This window comes from Malaya genurostris, chromosome 3, assembly GCF_030247185.1.
Source record: "Malaya genurostris strain Urasoe2022 chromosome 3, Malgen_1.1, whole genome shotgun sequence".
In the NCBI taxonomy this organism is placed as follows: Eukaryota; Metazoa; Arthropoda; class Insecta; order Diptera; family Culicidae; genus Malaya; species Malaya genurostris.
In genome coordinates, this window is record NC_080572.1 from 293,983,353 (window position 1) to 294,005,655 (window position 22,303).

The 22,303-nt window shown below is 37.4% G+C and overlaps 1 protein-coding gene across 3 annotated transcripts in view; it reads right to left on the minus strand.

The window, feature by feature from the left end:
• The window catches only part of LOC131438776 (RNA-binding protein Musashi homolog Rbp6), a 1,824,137-nt gene that overhangs the window by 92,078 nt on the left and 1,709,756 nt on the right, over positions 1-22,303 (minus strand). Inside the window, exons 11-12 of one of the 3 annotated variants that reach the window (XM_058609030.1) lie at positions 19,201-19,233; positions 6,739-6,822 (exon numbers count right to left, since the gene is read on the minus strand). The exons of 1 other annotated variant lie outside the window; for it this stretch is intronic. In XM_058609030.1, coding sequence (XP_058465013.1) covers positions 6,739-6,822; positions 19,201-19,233 — 117 coding nt within the window. The remainder of the gene's footprint in view (positions 1-6,738; positions 6,823-19,200; positions 19,234-22,303) is intronic. One more of the 3 variants, XM_058609031.1, reaches the window with a different exon arrangement.

Here is a 22,303-nt window from a genome sequence, read left to right on the forward strand (position 1 = left end):
GATAATGGTTGGATGAATGGAGGTCGGAAAGGGTTTACTTCGAAGTGGTATCGATTTCTGTTGCGTTTATTTATAACGAACTTGATTCAAAATAGGAATCTCATCGATAAGATTTAAATTAGGAATGTGGTCATGCATTTAAAAACATTAAGTGTTCGTCTGGGTCGCTTTTACAGACAATCAAAGTTTTTTCAAACATTCCAATTAAATCGAAAGAAGTTTTGATTTGGAAGCTATGCGAAGGGTTGAGTGTCTTGTGTGAAAGAATGTTGGACCGTATAAAAATCGAAATAAAAGTAGTATCAAAAGTGACCTAGGAAGTTATTTTGAAACAAATCAAAGTAGAATGAATTTACCACACAAAATCGTTGTTAAAATAACTAATAAGGGATGATTTTTAAGAGGTATAGCTCCCACAGCGCTCATTCATGATTGAATTATATACCAAACTGAACAAGTTGAACAAGACACGATTCACGCGTGATCTGTCAAAAGCAGTGTTGCCCAAAAAATACCAATTATTTTAATTTTTTTATTAACTTTATCTAAAGCTCGTTAATTAAAAACTGATTTTTCAAAATGAATTTACCGTTTGTCATTTGTAGTTTTAAGCAGCAATAGTTACTATATCATATCAAATTATCTTTTTTCGCAATTTAAATCAAAAAACCGTAGTGTGAAACCCAAATTTGAGAATTTTTCCATTTTTTTGCACTTTTAAAACCAATTCTCGAGCTCGGTAAAGTAAAACAACAGACAAATTACAGACATGTCAGTGACGATCTTTTGCTGTCGTACATCCACGGTCCTCCCTGAAATTGGTAACAATGATAATAAACTGTTTGTACTGCTGAGTTCCGACCACAATATCTACATTACAAATCTCAAACCGTGAGAGCCCTTCTGATTCGTAGGGTTTTTTTTGTAAATATTGAGATTTGCTATTACATTTGAATTGACATTTTTTTGAAGTTATCGCTTGCTTGATTAATATTTTGTCCTATCGTAACCAAGCAGTGACAGGAGAAATGAAAATAATATCAATCTCATCGGCAATCAATGAGCGTCCTGGTGAGTGTAATATCAAGACAATTTAAGTTATGACCAGAGATGCCAGATATTTTTATGGAAAATCTGTATTGCTTTGTATGAAAAATCTGTATTGATCTGTATTCACTAATAAAATGAAATTCTTACACAAAATGATGCCAATAAATGTTATTCCAATAGATTGTGGTTGTAGGATGGTAGATTCAATCAGTCATTGCTGCGCTCATAAGAATATTCAACGACAAAATTTCATAGTCTTATTTTTTATTTATTTATCCACAACAATTTAATTGTATTTCCAGATATTTATCTAGTTTGAAATTGTTGGCTTCATAATTTGACATGAAATTTCAACGCCCAATATGCAACGTCAAGTCGGGTCATACAACTCTCAATTTGACAGTAAAATTTCATGATACCATGATACTTCCTTGAATATCAGTTCAAATTGGTTTCAAATTATAATATAAATGGATTTCACAACTGATTTCCATATTAATTTGTAATTTGTTCCTTGATTGAAATACTTTTATCTCATCACTGGAATCAAATAGTAAAACATAGCTCAGACAGAAAAGTTTAATTTTTTCTTTCTTACTTTTTGTGAGATCTGTATAAATCTGTATTGAATTGAGGAAATCTGTGTAAAATCTGTACTCTGTATTAAATCTGTATGAGCATATAAAAATCTGTATAATACAGATAAATCTGTATAAATGGCATCTCTGGTTATGACAGATCGGCTCTCAGACACTCAATATATGATGATTGGTAGAGCCTGGTTGGCAGCAGTCCAGTGACATAAGCTTTCCAATCTTCGTCGTGCAAAGTTGCTAGTTGATAGAGACATTTAGCAGCTCTGCTGTTGATACCTTTTATAGCAGTTGAATGAAAGTTAGAATATAACCGTTTTTTGGTGGCAGAGAAGCTACATACAATCATTCGCTTGAGTGCTGAAGCTCGGGATTCAAGTTGCAGATTTTCGACGCTCTGCCATAAAATCAATGTTACGAATATTTTGAAAAAAAATTAACAACCCCCGTTCATATGAACTATTTGTAGAATTGAACACCTTAGAGCAAATTCAGCAGCTGTAAGATTCATATGGGTGGTCTATAATATAAATGAAACTGGAACAAACTTTCTAGTTTTATTTATTTGAACAGTTCTAATGTCAAATTTAAAACTGGAACACGCTGCCGTTTTAATTTTTGGATTTTTGAAACACGAGTAAAACGCTGCTGGGGCTGCCAGTTTTTCTAGTTATAACTTCCAGATTTAAATTTTGAAACTGACATAAATTATGCATCTGGAATTGGAACATTTCTGAACATGCCCTTAGCTTATTTTACTTTATTTTCGAAGACACATGTGTGTCTTTGTTTACTTTTATTTGCTGAAGGCTCAGAAATTTACTGTTGCTTTTGCCGAATATTCAGTAAACTTTATGTTGGCATTTTCGGTAATAACTGACGTTTGTCAAATTTGAGATTGCCGAGACTAAGCAAATTTCACCCAACGTAATAATTTATTTTACCTAAATAAATAGAAATATAAACATGTAAATATTGAGAAGAGAAATTTTTGTTTTTAGTTTTATCAAACTAGTTGACTTAAACAACAATACAGTTTAGTCATTCATCTTAGTGAACCCGACATTTCTGATACGCACTGTACACTCTTAGAAAAAATGAAATTTACGCTTGACGTAAATTCAAGCATGCCGTAATTTCTTCGACGATGACACAATAATACATCTCCTAACATGTAAAAATAAACTTTGCGTCTGTATCGATGTAAACTTAAGCTACATTACGTGAAGTTACTGATATGACTCATTTTTACATGCTTTGAGTTGTGAATGTAAGTGAATCGCGACGCTCCATTTATGTGCATCTATAAAGATGTAAATTTTTCTTAGTGTGTAGGTATTATTTTGGTGAGCCCATGTGCTTTAGTTGCAAAAACAAGTTGCTCAAGCGGTAATATATAACTATGAGAGTAACTATGATGAACTTAACATTTCGTTCAATATCTTTGAAAAGTGATATCAGGTCTGTTCATTTTTTCGCGAGATGACCGAATACGATTTTTGTTTTCATTACGTATGTAATGATGTATTTCTGAAACTTTTATGATAATATTCTCATGTCGGCAAGTTTTACGTTCATTTCAAGCAGATAAACCTGGTACAACTTATTTGCAAGTTTCGAATATTTTTTCTAAAAATGAAGAAAACTGCACACACTGATCTAAAATTTCATGAGGTAGTCAAGACAATGCGGACTCGGCAACAAAAAAGTTTTTACTGCGAGGTTTTCAATTCGGCTTATCAGTTTTAGCCTTGCGGAGAGCATAATTCCACTATTTTTTTCTTCACAATAGATATACAGCCTGTTCGGCGTATATTGAGTCCGGTACAATTATGACAGCCATTTGGAAAATTTCTGATAAGTTGAACAATTGTTTTAGTTACTTCGTTTTTACATGACGATGTGCAAATTTTGGCGAGCTTCTATAACTACTAGTCCAACGTGGGCAAGTTGGTGATTTGCTGCACAATTGTTTTAGATATACTTAAAATTGTTCTATAGTGATAACTGATTTTAATATATTTAAAAATCTTTTTGAACATATATAACATAAAAAACAATTACAAAACAACTCTTGAAATTTCAATCAGTTACATTTGCTACTTGGGGGATGATGCTGACTAAGGACTTTTTGGTTGATTTACAGCGAATTCAAACAATTTATGGTGGAATTCGAAAAGAACTGGTTATTTACTATATTTCTGTATATCCGTGATCACTCGTGTGTAATAAAATGACGTCAGTCACCTAACTTTTACACTAACACATTCGTAAAATGAGCGAAAACTCAATGACATTTATACTGTCACTGTCAATCGAATTGATCGAGCACCCAACTCAGGCGAAAATTCTAGCACTGAAAGATCGAGTTGTCGAGTAAAGAATTCAATACTCATTCCGTCATTTCGATAATGTGGGCTGTTGCGTGCGTGTCCGTTAAACGTCAAACAGTTCTACGAACGATGGCAATCAACTCATCGCATGCTACGATTAGCGAACAGATGGCAAATTACATACGTTTCAATCGACTGCCAACTGAATTTATATAACCAACAAAGGATTACGCGCCTTGAGTAACACTCGTCCAAGTAGCAAATCAACCGGAATACTCCCGACATTATTGGACCGCACACTATCTGCGGGGTAAGTCGACGATTGACCGCGAATTTAAGTACACTTACTAGCGCAGATCCGTTCGGCTGTGGGGGAAAGTTTTACAACTGCTTACCGACTGCGTTGGCTTGTGCTGAAAGCGCTTCCGGCGGTTGCCGCAGTGAATTTCCATTCACATTGTTGTTATTCCGAGTCCGGTTCCGAGTCAAGGGATGATGATGATGGGCAACAGGGGTAACAGATTCAAGATTGCGATAATTACAAGATCCTATTATCTCCTCTACCGCACCGTTTTGCCGCACCGAAAGGCTCCGGCGGACCGGCGAAAGCACGCCCATATTGTTCGCCCATACTCAATTGCCGGCCCACAGATGTTATTAAGTTCGGTAATAAGATTATATTGGAACTATTTTAATTACGATATTTGCATCTTCATTCGCAGGCTGCTAAACCAGACCAGGAATTGCTGAACGTTCGAGAATGGTTCGAGGCTTAGTTGGTTGGATGGTTGGTTGGTTGGTGGACAATCCTGCAGGCGCGTGTTTCGCGATTCGTGCGTGTTTTCAGTGCTGGGCTGTTCCGTGGATGGTCGAATGGGATGACGATGATGATGATGATGATTATCCTGACGATAATGAGGCTACAAACTGCTTGTAATCCTCCTCCGATTGTTATTGTTTGACACGTGTGAAATCATTGGATTATACGATTGTACCGCACTATTATTAAGGTGTGACTAAAAATGTTTATCTAGAACTGTTTGCGAAAGGCTTATGTTTCCCCCCATCAGAACTGAGGGAATTTAATCGAATTTCAAAACCATCATCGTTCGCACGGCTTTTCCCGCATTCCGCCCATTGTACATACGTGTTTCCCTATAATTATGACTTCTTGCGGCGTTACCTCAGCCGGACGGTTGTTTGTAATAAATTGCTCACAGGAATTTGCGGGCTGCTAACGCGCTAACAGTGTTTAACTGGGAGAATATTCTACGGCAGCGGCAATGCACGGCTGCTCCGGATATCGCTCTAATATAATTATTCAATTTTCAGCTAGATTAAGTAATCCGGTAAACACCAACCGGCTGGAATAGCTAAGTAGATTAAGATTCTGGCGTCAAATTCTAGCATACATGAACCTACACGCGTGTCGCGAATACCTAAAACAATCGTTTACAGTGAATGACTACTCTACGATAGATAGAACGGTTTGATTACGGATTAAATTCTTCGGACTAGTGCATGTGTTTAATACTGGATACATCTGATTACTTCTACTGGCAGGCGGTGGTTTCTCATTATCGCAGTCCCATCTATATCGATTAAAGTTGACACGCGAAATAATGGACACCTGCCTTTACTTACTGCCTACTAATGTCATTTGGGACTGATTACACGCATCCTCACGTACACGTGATAATCCGAGTCAATGAGATGCTAATCATCCATCGCACAATGCCCTTTTGCGAATGCCGGGCACATTTCTGGGCCATAAAATTAACATTGATGCCGTGTGCTGCTGTGCAATCATCCATCGTCAAATGAGCGGTGGCCACGTGAGCCACGGACCACCGACCGGACACTCGACGGTTCCACACTCGAACGATCGATCGATTGCACAATAATTGGTTGGCATTGCCTAATCGAATTTGGCCTCGGCCCCAAGCCAAGCGACGCTCGCGGAAATTACTTTCATTATGGTTTATCAAGCTTCCGCTAAAAAATGGCGAAATTGGCACGTTAATTCTAAATCCTTACTCTAATTAGAAACGAAACGAAAAGAAAAAAAAATGCTCCATATAATTGGCGTTCATTGACGGAAGTAATTCGATTCGATGCTACTAAAGCAAAAACCTTTCCCCCAACTCACGGGGGACGACAACAACAGTCATCACAACAAACAAAACAGTTGCAACAATCCGAATCACCACAGCAGCAAAAGTTACCACTGCCGGCGGCGGCGGCGGTTGCGGGTGGATTGAGCTTTCCACCAGTCACCGCCAACAGTTGGGATCATTTCTTGCGCTCATCGACCGTGCCGCTTCCCTTCGGATCGGAACCATCGCGTTCCAACTCTTTCCGGTCGGAAGCGCGAGACTTCCTCTCACAAGTTCACAAATGCATCGTCGAGTGACCCCCGGGGGCATGGTGGTGCGAGAATAGGCCCAAATGTTCGAACGGATGATGATGATGGTGGTGGTGGTGCAGGGGATGACAGGTGGACAGTAGGGGATGGTGGTGGTGGTGGTGTAGAGCGGCGGCAGCTGCAGCAGCCGCCGCGGCTGCCGCCGTCGATGGATGCTGATGGTGATGGTGATGGGATGAGGCTGCAGCGGCAGCGGCGGCTACTGCCGAGCTATTGTTGCTGTTAGTGTGATGGTGATGGTGATGTCCACCGGTTGAGGCAGCGGCGGCTGCTGCAGCACCGCTGACGCTCGCCGCCGCCGCCAGGTGGGCGTGTAGTGTGGCCAGATTTAGGTTACCTGTGGGGTACGGTAGTCCGAAGCTCGGATAGCCGGAGAAGCCACGGCCGGCTGCGTACGCAGCGTATGCGGCGGCGGGAAAACCTGCAACGAAAGATTCGGAAAGAAGAGAAAAATCGAAAGGGGGAAAACTGTTAGTCGTTGTGTTTCACTGGTTAAACTTGGTGGATAGAAATAGCGCATTATATTTGTGCAAAAGAGGTCATTGAAAGAAAAAAAGAATGCGAAAAGGAATCATTGCAGATTGTTTTGGTTCTGATTAGCACGTATAAGGTACAGGTTTTGTTTAGGCCTAATATGTTTTTTTGTGGGTTGCCACTGCTCCTTACTCATTAACGATAGTTTTATTACATTTTCATTGTAAATTGCTTTCTAAACCATTGAAGTACATAATTGAACTTTTTATGCTATTATAAAAAAGCGTACTTATTTTCATTGTTCAGATAGTTAACTTAAATATTTTACTCTTCTGGTAGCTCCAAACATATTTTTCTGATGTTACAAATCTATCCTTAACAAATTAACTAATTATGAATGTATAATACTCTTCAGTATTCACAGTTTTAACTTGAACCTAACCCGTTTATTTTTATTATTATTACCATTTTCAGATAACCATAACCTCAAGTTTTCTTGCTTCTAGTAAAATATGTAACAGAAACTTTAAACAATCCAAAATACCTTACTGTACATTAATGTACAGTAAGACCTTAGTTAGTTTAAATCGACTCCTCGATTAGTTTCTGACTCATTTATCGCAACCATTGACTACACCTCAAAATCTTTTGAGCAATTCCATGCCGAGTCAGCTGGCTGTTGGCACAACCCCCTTCGATTTGCATGAATCTTTGCATATGTGATCGATATGGCAAATAAATTATTTTCCACTGGTCCGGAGATTTTTTTCACTCAAGACTAGTGTTTTAGGCCACATTATTTTTAAACAATTATAACTCGAAATCTATAGCTTCTACGAAAGTTTTGTCCAAAAAGAAGTTGTGGCAATCAATTGAACTTTTGTGTGCCTGTGTGTGTGTGTGTGTGTGTGTGTGTGTGTGTGTGTGTGTGTGTGTGTGTGTGTGTGTGTGTGTGTGTGTGTGTGTGTGTGTGTGTGTGTGTGTGTGTGTGTGTGTGTGTGTGTGTGTGTGTGTGTGTGTGTGTGTGTGTGTGTGTGTGTGTGTGTGTGTGTGTGTGTGTGTGTGTGTGTGTGTGTGTGTGTGTGTGTGTGTGTGTGTGTGTGTGTGTGTGTGTGTGTGTGTGTGTGTGTGTGTGTGTGTGTGTGTGTGTGTGTGTGTGTGTGTGTGTGTGTGTGTGTGTGTGTGACAAATATTGTCACTTTTCTCGGAGATGGCTGAATCGATTTTCACAAACTTAGATTCAAATAAAAGGTCTCACGGTGCCATACAAATGTCCTATAAATGATTTGCTGAATTTTATCCAAGTTCGACTACCAGTACATTTTTTTTTAAATTCAAATCGTCATAGAGAACCGTAAACAATTTGTAGTTCATGATAGTGTATGGTTGAATGAACCGAATGTCACTATGTCGGCATCCAGCTTTCGGTTCCGGAAGTACCGCAATAATAATCAAATATGATAAAATGGAGCTCACTTCACTTTCTCACATATGATTGAATAGACTTTCACTAACTTACATTCAAATGTAGTGTATTAATGTAGTAGTATTATGCAACAGAAATCTTCAAAACTGTTTTCTAAACTTTTTTTAAATTGTAGTATTTCGGGGATTTTCTGCTATAATATACACGAGAAAATGAAAATGAGAAAGGCATCATTACACCACTCGGTGGATTAAAAAAGGTTTTTATAATTTAGTTTGGGTTTTCCATGACCAAATTTATTGTTTTGTAATCTTCATAAAATTTTTAATAAACTATTGCTTGAAATCAAGACAATGCGAAAAATCACTGGTTTATAAAAATCGTAGTTTCAACAAGGAAGTAACCGCAAAATTGAGAAAAATACCTGCTCAAAAATTTAGCTATCGCGGTCTTGTTGCTTTCCTCTGGTGATGAAGTTTACCTACACATAAAAAAAATTGAATAATACAGGTGACTTAATTCCTCATACGATGTAATTCATAAAGACCTATTTTGTCAATGATGGAAAATTTCATTTGTAATGACCTAATGTTAGATTAGCTTGAATTTTATTAGTTTCGACTGTAACTTGCATTCTGCCAGCAGGTGCGACTGTATGAATTTAAATGCACCTTTTACCAACCAAGCAGATGTATGCTTCTTTGGCTCAGTCGATTAACGGACGTACTTGCGATCTAATGATTCTCGGTTCAAGTCGCGGCGGTTGCTATCAGTGTTCTTTTTTTATTTCAACGAATTTCATGTCATGGAGTTTTAGACACAATATTAAATGTTCTTCCACGTGAATTTGCGTGGACTGTGACGCTCCATTTATGTGCATCAAATAAGATGTAAAATCACAGGGATTTTTTAAGTGTGTATGATATTAAAGATTACTTGTACCCGACTATAAAAGCGCATCATTGGAATACAAAGCGATAGTGTGAAAACTACCATAGTATTCAATGAGTGTGATTTAATGCTGGGAAATCATAATTGTTGTAGAACTTTACGTGATAACGGAAAACCTTGTCCGTCTAAGCCTCGTAAAGTAACAGATGGTATGATTGAACAATTTGCTTCTAGAGAGGTGGGAAACGATACTTTGATTATGTTTTAATGAAACTAAACAACAAACTTACCAGTTGTACAATAGCAGTGATGGCATTTCGTTAGAGTGATACACCAGCGTGTAAGCTTAACGCCTACACTGAGGATGGAGCCGGTATACACCACACAATAAGTGTCGGTGACAGACCGAGTGAGCGCTTGTGTTTAAAGAAGTTGGTACGAGTGAACCAAATTCTTCTTTCAGTGTGGACTGGTGCGTGCTCTGGTAAGCGAACACTTCTGTTATTTTTATTAATTTATAGAGATTGAAGCTGACCTTGCAATGAAAACCTTCATTGCAGAAAGGAAAAAAACGAAAATTCAACGATAAATTTAATTTTTGCTTAATATGCGTGCCCCGCGGCATGTACACTTCAGTGAAAATATCTGCGTCCAACTCAAATAATACTGATGCCGCAAAAAAGTTCAACTGTTCTCACCAGTACATCTGCAAAACATTGAAAAGAGTCGGAATAAAGTGCCGAAAGAAGACACGAGCCCCGGAATATACTGACGCACAGATTTCAACGCTGAATTCCCAATGCCGCTGGTTGATTAAAAATTTTTCCGGAAAAAGTTTTGTTTTGGACGACGAAAGTAACTTCCCTCTTTCGAAGACGCAGATTCCCGCAAACGAGCGATACTATTCAACGGATAGTTCTACTGTACATCCGAACATAAAATATTAGTTTAATCATAAGTTTGAACAGAAAGTAATGCTGTACGTTGTCATTTCCGAGAAAGGCATTTCTAAGCCATGGTTCAAGCCATCTGGGTTGGCAATCAACCAAGATGTGTATCAGAAAGAATGTTTGTAGAAAGTTTTGATCCCGTTTTACAAAAACATCATGCTGACGGACAATACGTGTTTTGGCCGGATAAAACATCATCGCATTGCGTCAAAAAAACACAATCGATCCCATTTGTACCCAAAAACCACAACACGATAAATCTACCTCAGTGTCGCTCAATCGAAGATTTCTTCGGGTTTTTGAGCTCCTTGGTGTACAAAAATAACTGGAGAGCTACGAATTGCAAATAGTTGATTGGTAGAATCAAGAGATGCATTCGCAAAGTTGACATGAAGGCCGTACAACGCTCCTGTTCCGACATCAAACGGAAGCTTCGCCGAACATCCGATTGCGGACCGTTTTGAAATGTTCACTAATTTTTTCTCAACAGTGGACAATCTATCATTAATTTCAATAAATCAGATTTTCTTTACATATGTTTGTCTTTTTTTGACATTTTCAGAAAGAAATTCCAAAATTTTAGTTGCCACCCGTTAGCAGAGACATTAAAAAAGCTTTATCTATATCACAATCCGAAATGGATCAGAGTCATTTAGCTGAAAGCCGTTTCGCCTAATGCCTTTTTACCGAAAGGGCAATTTCGCCAAATTCTTCATTAGTGTTAATATCGTGATTGGAATTGAGCTTTAAGGTCTGAGGCCAGTTTGTTTTAGGGCGACGAATATCAAAAAATCCAACTGGCAATCTCTTAGAAAATTAGTTTAGATTATTCTGTGAAAACCTCAGAATGATTCATTGACATTAGCTGTCGGGAAAGTCTTTTTCTGAAGGAAGAATTGCATAGCTGAAAACGCCGTCTTTCAACTTGTTCATTGAATATCTCGCCTTCAGAATCATGTATCAAAAGTCTATCCTGACAATGTCTAGATAATTTAATTTAGATGCGATTGGCACATAAAAACATATATGTTGTCGCGATAAAAATGAAGTGAATGCTATTTTTGTGAAGGTAAGTCGATTTCTCTTGCGGCATCATTGTTTTCTGCTCCAGTTCGATAATAACGTAACAAAACATGAGAGGAAAATAAAATCGGCTCAAAAATTCTGCCAAACAAGCGGTAGCTTTATTGGAATTTATGTGATGTAGTTAAACTTCTAATCGAAAATATCAAAATTTTCTTGGCCACCCGGCCACGGATGTTGTGCCGCCGAGCCATCTTGGCTTCGGTTATGTGGCTGCGCCACATTGATTATTCCGGAGATATAAAAACAGAAAGATATTCATGATCCCAAATGATCAACGAAATGGATCATTCGGTGAAATGATTCTTTCGGCGAAACGACTTCCAGCGAAATGACGCATTCGGCGAAATGACTTTCGGTGAAAAGGTTTTCGGCGAAATGATCTGCTCCCATCCGAAATAATGTGTTAGATGTTAACATTTGCGTGTATGATATATCATACGGTGAAATGATACAATATAATTTGTTTTATAGAAAATGTCTGTTACCGGATAAACCCGAGGAACTATAAAATATTCTTGATAGACCTAAAGCTTGCTTCATTTAGAATTGGAACAAACTTTTGCTCATATTGTGGCGCTCCTGGTGGACGAATTTGGAAGTGCTTGGCACCCACGTGTCGAGAATTATGTCAGCTTCACGTATGATTTTTGACATTCCGCAAATCGACTGTATTTTGTAAACAATCAACATGGAAGCCGAAAGAAGGGAAAAATTGTGCACAGTTATTTGGAAAATCCATTGTGGTCTGCATCTAGGCTAGCTAAACAGCTGAAATTGCCCAGAAATAGCGTATGGCGCATTATCAAACGGTATAGGGGAACATTGACGACGAGTCGGAAGCCTCAAGCCAATCGTCGGAGTGGAACTGTGTGGTAAGATTTTGAAGACGATTAAGAGGAATCCTTATTTGTCGGACCGTGATTTGGCCAGAAAATTTGGTGTTGCCCATAGTACCGTGAGGAGAACTCGATTCCGGGAAGGAATCAAGTCGTATCGAGCTAGCAAACAGCCAAATCGAACCATAAAACAGAATAGTGGGGTAAAAATTCGTGCTCGGAAACTATATGACCAGGTGCTGACCGAGTTCGACGGATGTCTTCTGATGGACGATGAAACCTATGTCAAGGCTGACTGCGGGCAAATCCCAGGTCAAAAATTTTACTTGACAACGGCTCGGGGGGATGTTCCAGCCAAATTTAAATTTGTTTTTGGTGACAAATTTGCAAAAAAAAATTATGACTTGGTAGGGCATTTGCAGCTGTGGCAAAAAACGCAAGTTTCGTTACAAATAAGACAATGACATCGGAACTACACCAAAAAGAGTGTCTCCAAAAACAAATTTTGCCGTTCATTCGATCCCTCGACCATCCCGTAATGTTTTGGCCAGATTTGGCAAGCTGTCATTACAGCAAAGTCGTTCAAGAATGGTATGCAGAGAAAGGGGTCCAGTTTGTTCCGAAAAACCTTAACCCACCCAACTTCCCCCAGTTCCGCCCTATTGAGAAATACTGGGAAATCATGAAGAGAAGACTCAAGGCAAAAGGAGAGGTTGTCAAAGACATCAATCAGATGACGACCTGGTGGAATAAGATAGATAAAACGATGGACGAAGAAGGTGTGCGCCGCCTAATGAGCCGTGTTACAGGAAAAATTCGAGAATTCCTTCGAAACCGAGACGAATAATTTTATCCGTATTGTTTCTTAAAAGTATGAAGAAAACGCTACATTTGTATAAAAAAAGATCTTGAATTCAATAATAAATAACTGAAATACAGGCAATTGCCTTTGTTCCAATTCTATCTGAAGCAAGCTTTAGATGAAGATTATTTCGAAAATCTCATATCGTCATGTGGAGGTACATGTAGTAGATACATTTCTGCGGTCAAGGAAAAAAGGAAGTATTTCACAACCTCATCTTTGCAAAATGTATAACAAAGGAATGGGATCAGTAGATTTTTTCGATGCGCATTGAGGGCTTTACCGGTCCACAATACGTAATTAAAAATGGTATTGGCCGTCATTTTCGTGTCATGCTAAATGATGGAAAAGGGCCATTTTAGGGTTTTATAAGAGCTGTTTGTGAAGGACTTCTAACAGACCAAACAAAATTGATCTCATGTAGAATAAGCCAAGGAACTCAGTATGTCATCAGAATGTAGATTCGACGGAAATAACCATTTGATCAATACAAATCCGAAGAAAACACAACGACAGTGTGCATTTTGAAGAAAATGTACCACAGAATGCTTCTACCGCTACCAAATTACCCAAGTAGCAAACATTGTTCTAGTACTGAATTTATCAACTCTTCTCACAACGATTATGCGATTGAAAAAGCGCACTTTTCTTGTATGATGTGCAACAAGTTTCTGGTTTCATATGTTTCACAACAGTAACATTTGCTAAGTGGAAACCGGAATTGAAACTGCTCAAATGATCTTGTCGTACAGTCAGTGGAAAAATCGGATGTGGAACCTCATCCATTCAGGTTTTTGAACTGGTTTCACAAGCAGTAATATGAATGAATTTTACATCCCCTACAAAAACGTGTTAAATAAATTGTCTAACATATCTAACAAAAAAAAAACGGATCTGAAGCAATTGTGAAACATGTCAATTATAACAAGTTTTAATCGCTACTTGGATAAATAACATTTCATATATTTAATTATTTCAGTAGTAATTCTTGGAAAATAAAACAGTTAAAAATGTGTGTAAGAAATTTCCGAGAAAATCGAGTGCGCATTTTTTCATAAATTTGCACATATTTCCTTGTAACGCTGGAACCAGTAGTCGGATCCAAATGAAACTCAAGAGAAGTGTATCAGGCCATAAGACCTTTCATTTGAATCTAAGTTTCTGAAAATCGGTTCAGCCATCTCTTTTTTCGTTTTTTGTTGCATATCACCTTGTAATTCCGGAAGTCTGATCGTTATAAAATTTAATAGCAGTCTAAGGGACCAGAACACCTTTCATTTGAATCTGAGTTTGTGAAAATCGATCCATCTCTGAGAAACTTGAGCGACATACACACACACACACATTTTGTGATCTCAACGAACTGAGTCGAACGGTATATGACACTCAGCCCTCCGAGCCTCGGTTGTAAAATCGGCTTTTACAGCTATTTCTATAAGAGAAAGCCAAAAAATGAGTCATATCTAACGCTCGTATCTGTACTGTAATTTACAGTATTGTACTGTATTTTTGACCCAAGTTTTGCGTACTGTTTTTCTCCTTTAAAATACTGCATTCTAATTTGTACTGTATTTTCATTCATTGAAATTTACTGTATTTGTCAAATCGAAAAATAAATACAACATTTTAAGTCTTCTACGCTTCGAATTCCGATTTTCCGAAAAAAAAAATATCTGAGAAAGTGAGTTCTTTGCGAAACATGTTGCGCAATTTTTTAAATCATTCGTTTATTTTTTTAGTTTTGTATTGTACTAAAAATATTTATTTCCTTAGGGAATTAAAAAAACAAACTTTTGAGATGATGAAAATAAGTCATCTGAAAATTATTTTGATTCATTATTATTATTAAAATTCGTACTTCAGAATGTACTGTTTTTTTTAAGCCGATGTACTGTATTTTTTTCACAAGTAGTTCGGCTGAAGTTGACATTGAAATAGACGCAGTTTTTTTACACTTTACAAGATCTGTCATCACCCAATGAAATGCGGCGTGCTTAATTTTACGCCCAATGTAAGATTCATTTTTGTTAAGAGCGAACGTCTTGGTGTAGAACTTTCAAAAAATGACTTTGATGCCGATTTTTAGCATACACAATCATTGCGTCGCTAGTACTACAATCCCAGTGACACACGTCGAATACTCGAACATACACAGAAAAAAAATTAGTTTTTGCCGGTGATAAAATTCTACAAACGATACAATTTATAAAAACTTCAAATGACGCAACATTCCATTCGTGCAGAGTTTATTAAGGTCTGAGGACAGAGGGTCGCGTGTTGAGTTTTAAATCGACCACGTGGCTCGCTCAATTCCCTTTGCGCATCGTATTTCTCTTGTACTCTCTCGTATATAAGCAAACTGTACCGGGTTGCCAGCATACATTTTATTTTTTTATCAGAAGTTGTGTCACATTAATCTATCGTCTGGGTTGGACATTACATGGATTCCAATGAACAATGAAAAATATTCAACTTTCACAAAGATTGAATCTCTGTGTGTTTGGCAGCCTTGTCGAGCCAATTTTATTTCTCTCTCTTTTTTCAGAATGCCTTCAGGAAACCAAAGCGAAAGAAATGGCGGATGCATTGAAACTGACTTTGTTTCACAGAAAAATACAAGACTTTATTTCTATCGTTTATATGTTATATGTTTTTATGTACTAATCGCATCTAAACTAAATTATTTAGACTTCGTCACGGTAGATTTATGATACAAGCCTTCAAAGCCAAGATATTCGATGAACAAGTAGAGATATGCATTTCCGAGCGTTCCAATTTTCAGCAGTTCTTTAGTCAGAAAAAATACAACACGACCGCTAAACTCGATGAATCATTCTGAAAATTCTCAGATTCACAGAATATTCCCAACTAAATTTCCAAGACGTGGGTTTTTCTATATTCTGCACCATTTCCAAGAAAATTTAATTTGACACGGGAAAATAGCAAAAAACTTACCACTTTACGGAACTGTCCTCAGCCCATAAGGCTCCGAGTGTAATTTGAACTAGGCTACGAAGTGCCGCAGTATGGGCATATATGTATCAATGATTCATGAAATAGATATATGCTTATGTGGCTCAGTCGATTAACGGACCTTGCTTTGTGATCTAAGGTTTCTCGGTTCAAGTCACGCTGTCGTTATCGACTTTTTTTTTCATTCGGTTTCAAGCCGTGTAATTATCGAATCAAACAATTTTGAATGTTCTTGAATATAGACTCGTGTGAATTACGACGCCCCAATTATGTGCAATTTCATCAAGATCCGACTTCCGGTTCTGAAATTATAGGGCAATAAGTATCAAAACTTTCAAACTGTCATACAAAATTATGCCAAATTGGGAACGCATTGGTACGTGCTGGTAAGGATGCAGAGAACGCCACCGCCTAGCACACAGCGTGCTTAGTTTAATTGTGTATAACGTGCAGGGTTGTCACATTTAAATCTATGTTAACTTGACATAGCTGTTTATAAATCGAAAACCTGATGGTAGTTTTTACCAAAGAAAGTTTTTGATTTTATTCCAGTTTGAAAACAAATCTAAGTAAAATGTAAAGTAAAATGCGAACGGCATCATTACACCACTAAGTGGACTAAAAAAAGGTTTTTCCGAGTTTGATTGGTTAAAATTTGGTACAAACAAAACGATTGTTGTTTTAACTGTCATTTTTTATTTCTCGTGCTGGCGGTTTAGCAATGACATCCAGCAAAGACACACACACACACACCACAAACGAGTAATGAAACGTTACAGTTGAACAATGACATACTCTCTAAACGGAAACGTTTCAATGAGGTGTCACTCGTGCAACTGAGTAATGACACACTCCCAGTGAAGTTACCTGAATGCATGAAAACAAAAACTGTCTGAGTTGTTTCAACCAATTATTCAGTCATTTGAATTTGAGATGTCTATAGCAAAAAATATTTTTTACTGTTAGTATATTCGGGTCTCTACGAAATGTTGCACAAGTAGCTGCTTATAGCTTTAAAACTAAACTCATATAGGATGTCGAAATGCAACAATAGATTTTAATTCCGAAGATGGAATTAACCAGCAAAATGTTCACGCGGGATTTTGCTGTCTTCGTTCTCAGTCAAGTGACAGCATTCAAATACATCGATTTCGTTTACCTGAATGGTTATGACAAAATCAACAGATATGTCAACAACATTTAAGTTGAAACAACAGCCATATTGAAATTTTGTGATTTTCGGGTTCTCCGTGTACCGAACAGTCAGTGATCAGTTCTTTTATCTAACAGATTACCGATAGTTCAGCTGTATAAAATTCGAATCCGAATTCAACAAAATTTTCTGTGCATGTACATTGAAGAAAAAAATGAAACGAAAATATACGTAAATATGGCTTGTTTTAAGAATCTTTATCCTAATGTGGAAAGTACCAAGCAATGATCCGATTCCAGTAGTTTTGGTCTAGATAAAAGTCGAACTGACTGATTTTTGGTCTGATTTGCTCATTGCAAAATTTTCTCTTACAAATTTTTAAGACATAAGCAGAAACTTGAATAGTATCAGACCCTAATTAGTGTATGCTGCAGCAGTGATTCAATATAAAATGAACGGAGCTGGATCGCTTGTCATCGGATGCGAAAAAAATCGCTGTGTAAATAATTAATTTGGAATTTAAAACTTTAACATCAAAACAGAACCCGTTTCCGGCTCATAAACAACAATATTACTGAGAAATTTTTGTATTCATTAGCAACTGAAATTTGATGATTCGAGCAGTAGTCTCAATACAAATCGCCTAAAGATTTACTCATCACGATTATAGTCTAATTTAACGTTTGTACTGTTTTTAATTATTTATAAGACATAGATTTTGTTAGCTTTGGACACAAAACGAAATGAAACGAAAAATGTATAATTTACTATACAAAATAATTCTAATTCTAAGCTCTTCGTACGCTAGCAGCTGAAAAACCGTGGTCCGGATGGCGAGTCGGGCAGCTCTACGTCCAAGGAGTAAAATATTAGATAGATCTACTATGAATTACTAGCAGGTAGTGAACTATTTAAACTATTTATCAATCTATTATGTTTATCATTATTTGGTCAAGGAATAAAGACATAAAAAAACGATCAACTGGAATCTAAAACTGACTCTATAGACTTACAGGTGAAAACTCAACAACTCTATCAACTTATGAAATGTTTTTTTTTTCAAATCGGCAATCGACGCATCGCTAGTGGGTAGTGGCCTTCCAACTTAATCTAACTACTTGTTGGTGTTTAGCTCTTTTTCCTGATTCGCTGAATTCGTGGTCCGGCAAACGTTTTCCAACTCCAAAACGAAAAAAAAATACTGTACATACTTACGGCTGAACCAAACAATGCAATTTCCAATCTGTAAATGATTCCTTTTTTCATTCTTCCGCTTCCGATAAATTATCCGAAGAAATGCTGTTAGGTGGTAGTGGTTGTGGTTAGTATTGGGAAACAAAAAGCTAATTAAACATTGGCGGCAAGTGAGAGAAAATAAAACAAAAACAAGAGGAACAATCACACATTAATTAGCACTATTCGGTTGGTTTAATTCGGTTTTTGGTTGAAACTGAAAAACTGAACAGCGAATACGAATGTGATAGCGAACACTGATCGACATTTATGAGTGTGTCTGTGTTGTTTTTATGGTGTGCCATTTTCTGTTTGGGCGGGGCGGGACGGAAAATTGAACGCTAATCGCTAGTGCGTGTGTGCGTGGAAGGGTGAGCAGATTTCTACTATTTCTATACAGCAAGCTAATATCTAGTGGCAAAACGGTCAATTTTTTTTATCTGATAGTGAAAGGTAAATAGAATAGAACTACAGATAGAGAAGCAATCATGTTTTGTGTTTGGGTGTTTGTATTTTTTTGTTCTATCGAAGGACTAAATCGCGGTTAAAGAGGCGGTAGATGTTTGGTTTCAAGAAACAGACACAGAGATAGGTTTTATCAACTATTTTCGCTGACGGTTTGCTTATGATAGTAAGAAAAATTTAAAATTTTCTCGACAGTCGTTTGTGAATTAGGGAGTGTAATAGGTAAACACTAATCACCAGATACGGATGAGAACCAGGCGTGTCGAATCAGTTTGTCCAATTTTGCTTCGCAATTGTTTTTGTTTTATTGAAAATAATTTTTCGAGTGAAAATTTGTACGTTAAAAATTAGAAAGAGCGAATTTATTTCGCAGGAGAAATCAAAGTTCAAAGTGAGATGAAAAACAGAGTATATTTTTTAAGAGTTAGTAAAAAATTTAAATTTTCTTACCATCAGGTAAAGTCCCCAGCGACCACATAAAATCTAAAAATGCAGAAAACAAAAAAAAACTACGTTTAGATTCACGTTTCGGTTTAGCCTAATGATAAGGATGTCCAATAGTTGGTTATTTGGTAATGAAGTTTGGGGTGTTTTTTTTTTTCAAGTGGGATATCGTTGGAAGGTGGTTCATTTGTTAGATGAGGTTACTGAAAATTATACTGAAGAAAAAGGGTATTCGGACATCGAAAAATGGGAAGCAAATTGACGGGTAGAAAAAGAAAAAAAAAACGGTATCAAACGAAGCAAACATTAAAAAACAACAAAATTCATGTAGAAATAAGTAGCTTCTAAGCAATTCCGACGTTGACGCTTTGTTCCTTTCCTGGCCGACTACGCGTCGAAGCACGGCACCCACGATTGCATTTCAAGACTTTGCTTCGAACCGGGATTACGTATTGAAACACACACGTCACAAAAATCGGTTCGAATCTAATAGCTGAAAAATCCGCAAACCGCAAATGAAAGGGAAATCTGTCTATAAACTACTAATATTAAACAGTGTCTAATAACTGGACGTCTATAAACTACATGATTCGATATAAATATGTATGCATATATCACACTAGAGAACTAGGAAAAATATGTTGGTTGTTTTGATTCTGGTTTCTTTTCATAAGATTGTTTCTAACGCACAGACACACACTCACACGCAAGCAAACGTTCGTTGAGTAAATAGTTCTCTTCTGTTCAGTGCTGCTCATGATTTACTTTTCTAATGTCGGCCAAACGAGCACCGGCGGTGACGTAGAACAGCACAATCGAAGACGAAATAGTTAAACACGCAGATCGAAAACAATTCATTACACATCTAGTATCACTCTGAAATTTCGTTTCATTGTCGATTGATGCCGAAAAACGTGAACAGTGGGCTATATGCTGAAACCGGTACAAGTGTAGACTTAATTTGGTTTTCTTCCCGGGACGACGGTTTCAAGATAGGATGAGAAACAGTGAATACATTGTTAACATTTGTCATTTTGTCAATCTGTCAATCTGTCAATCTGTCAATCTGTCAATCTGTCAATCTGTCAATCTGTCAATCTGTTAATTTGTTAATTCGTCGTAATTTACGTAGATTTAAATAAGAATTTCGCTTGTTTCAGTTTTGTCGGTTCAATAGTTACTTTTTCTTGTTTAGACGATAAAATAAACAAATTGTAACTTGTTAAACTCAGTTGGTTAGCCCACTGTTCACTAACATCTCAATTTAATCCATCAATCGAATGGATATTTTATCTCTATCACAAAAAAAAACAGTAACAAACAGTGTAAGGTTTTTGACACCAGCAAACAAAAACTCTAACATGACAAAACTGCACTCCAAATCCTGTTGTCCTGTTGACTCCATCACTGTCAGATCACTGTTCTTATTCTATACAGGAACGTGTTTCGCTAGGCGACTAAGACTTACAACTATTTAATACATATAGAAACATAAATAGATACATGAGAAAAACAAAAACAATTCTCTCGTCTAAAATCACTCTCTCGCTTATCAAACAGAGTAGCACATAAAACAACAGAATGAAACACACTATAGTATCTATGGTCTCTATCTATCACGCTATTGGTTTGCCACTCTAGGAAGGTTTCTAAAAATTATTGTTTGATAGTAATAACTTTGAATTAGTGGACATAAGAAAACGGATTCTTACTTCTTCGTTTGAAACTTCCGCCATCATTTACTTCATCACCGTCAAAGCCATCGGAATTTAACTTTACGTATTTAGATTTATGATCTGCTCTAATCGAGATAAGTTTATACGTTTTGTATTGTTTCTTTTTCCACTTAGGGTAAATTGATTATATTTTTTTACGAGCATTTAGAGAGACATTCCATCCAAGTGGACATCAGTATCGTAAATATGTTTGGTTTGTGTGAATTAAACTTACGTTGTGTTTGTTTGTCGCATTAATTTGCAATTATAGTTCCGATTACACTTCGATAAATACAAACAAATAAACCTTCAAGCAACACGCTTAATACACACACACTTACGCGGCGGAGCTTGTGTCGCTCATGTCAGAATTGGATGTTGAAGGGGGATGAAAAACGACAGCGCAGATCACCTATTCTCTGTATGCGTACAATATCAATTTAAATATTTTATCATTATCACATTTTAAAACTAGAAAACATTAATTTCATGGTGTGCTTTTAATTGCTATAACGTTGTATCGCTCACAAGCATACAGACTCATTCGTAGGACATTCACTGGTCGGTCCCTCGAAGCGCAACAACCCAACTAATAATCATGTTAAGCGCTACCATTTTCCCATCTTTCCAACCGAGCGGGAAAATCATCCGGCACAGAAACAATTAAATCAGTTAATGTGGTTCCAGCTTTACTGTGAATGTTGTAGGGGAAAAAAAGAAGAACAGAAGCGTAATTACGGAACCTGAGCGCGGAAACTATTATTATAATGGATGCGGTTTTGATATCAGTTAATTTCGGTATTTTCGCACAGTCCGTGTACCGTGCACCGAAACGATGATCCATTTTCATTAGTGTCATCCTCGGCGACATTTTTTTTTCTTTCTCCCGCATTCCACCTCACACCAACCGGTGACCGATTATGGTCCGTGGAGAGACGCAGACCATAAGAAGGAGGGGTAGGATTGAAGGTAGGGTTTATTTTAAATTTACAACTTTACACGTACACGTGCCTCGTTACACACTAATGGAGACGAATGGTTATCCGAACAGAACCGAACTGGAATGGAAAGCTCCGACTAAAATATGGCTGCTGAAATGAAATTCCACGTTGCTTTCGTTTCTGGGGGGGGGGGGGGGGGGGGTGGGTACGATTCTGTGATTCCGAATACGTCTATCCGGTGAAATCGCTATTGAGTTTGACATTGAAGTTTTCCTATCAGCTCGCTATTGTCGGCTGTTTTCGGTTATCGGTTTAATGGAAACGAAAAGAGGGGGCTTGTGTGCTGCGGATTATCGGGTTTTTAAATCAAATTGAGAGGTTTATTTTGATATTATGTGGTGGAAATTTAACGTTCTGTACTTTCGCCGCGGATGGAAATTCGCTTTGGACTGC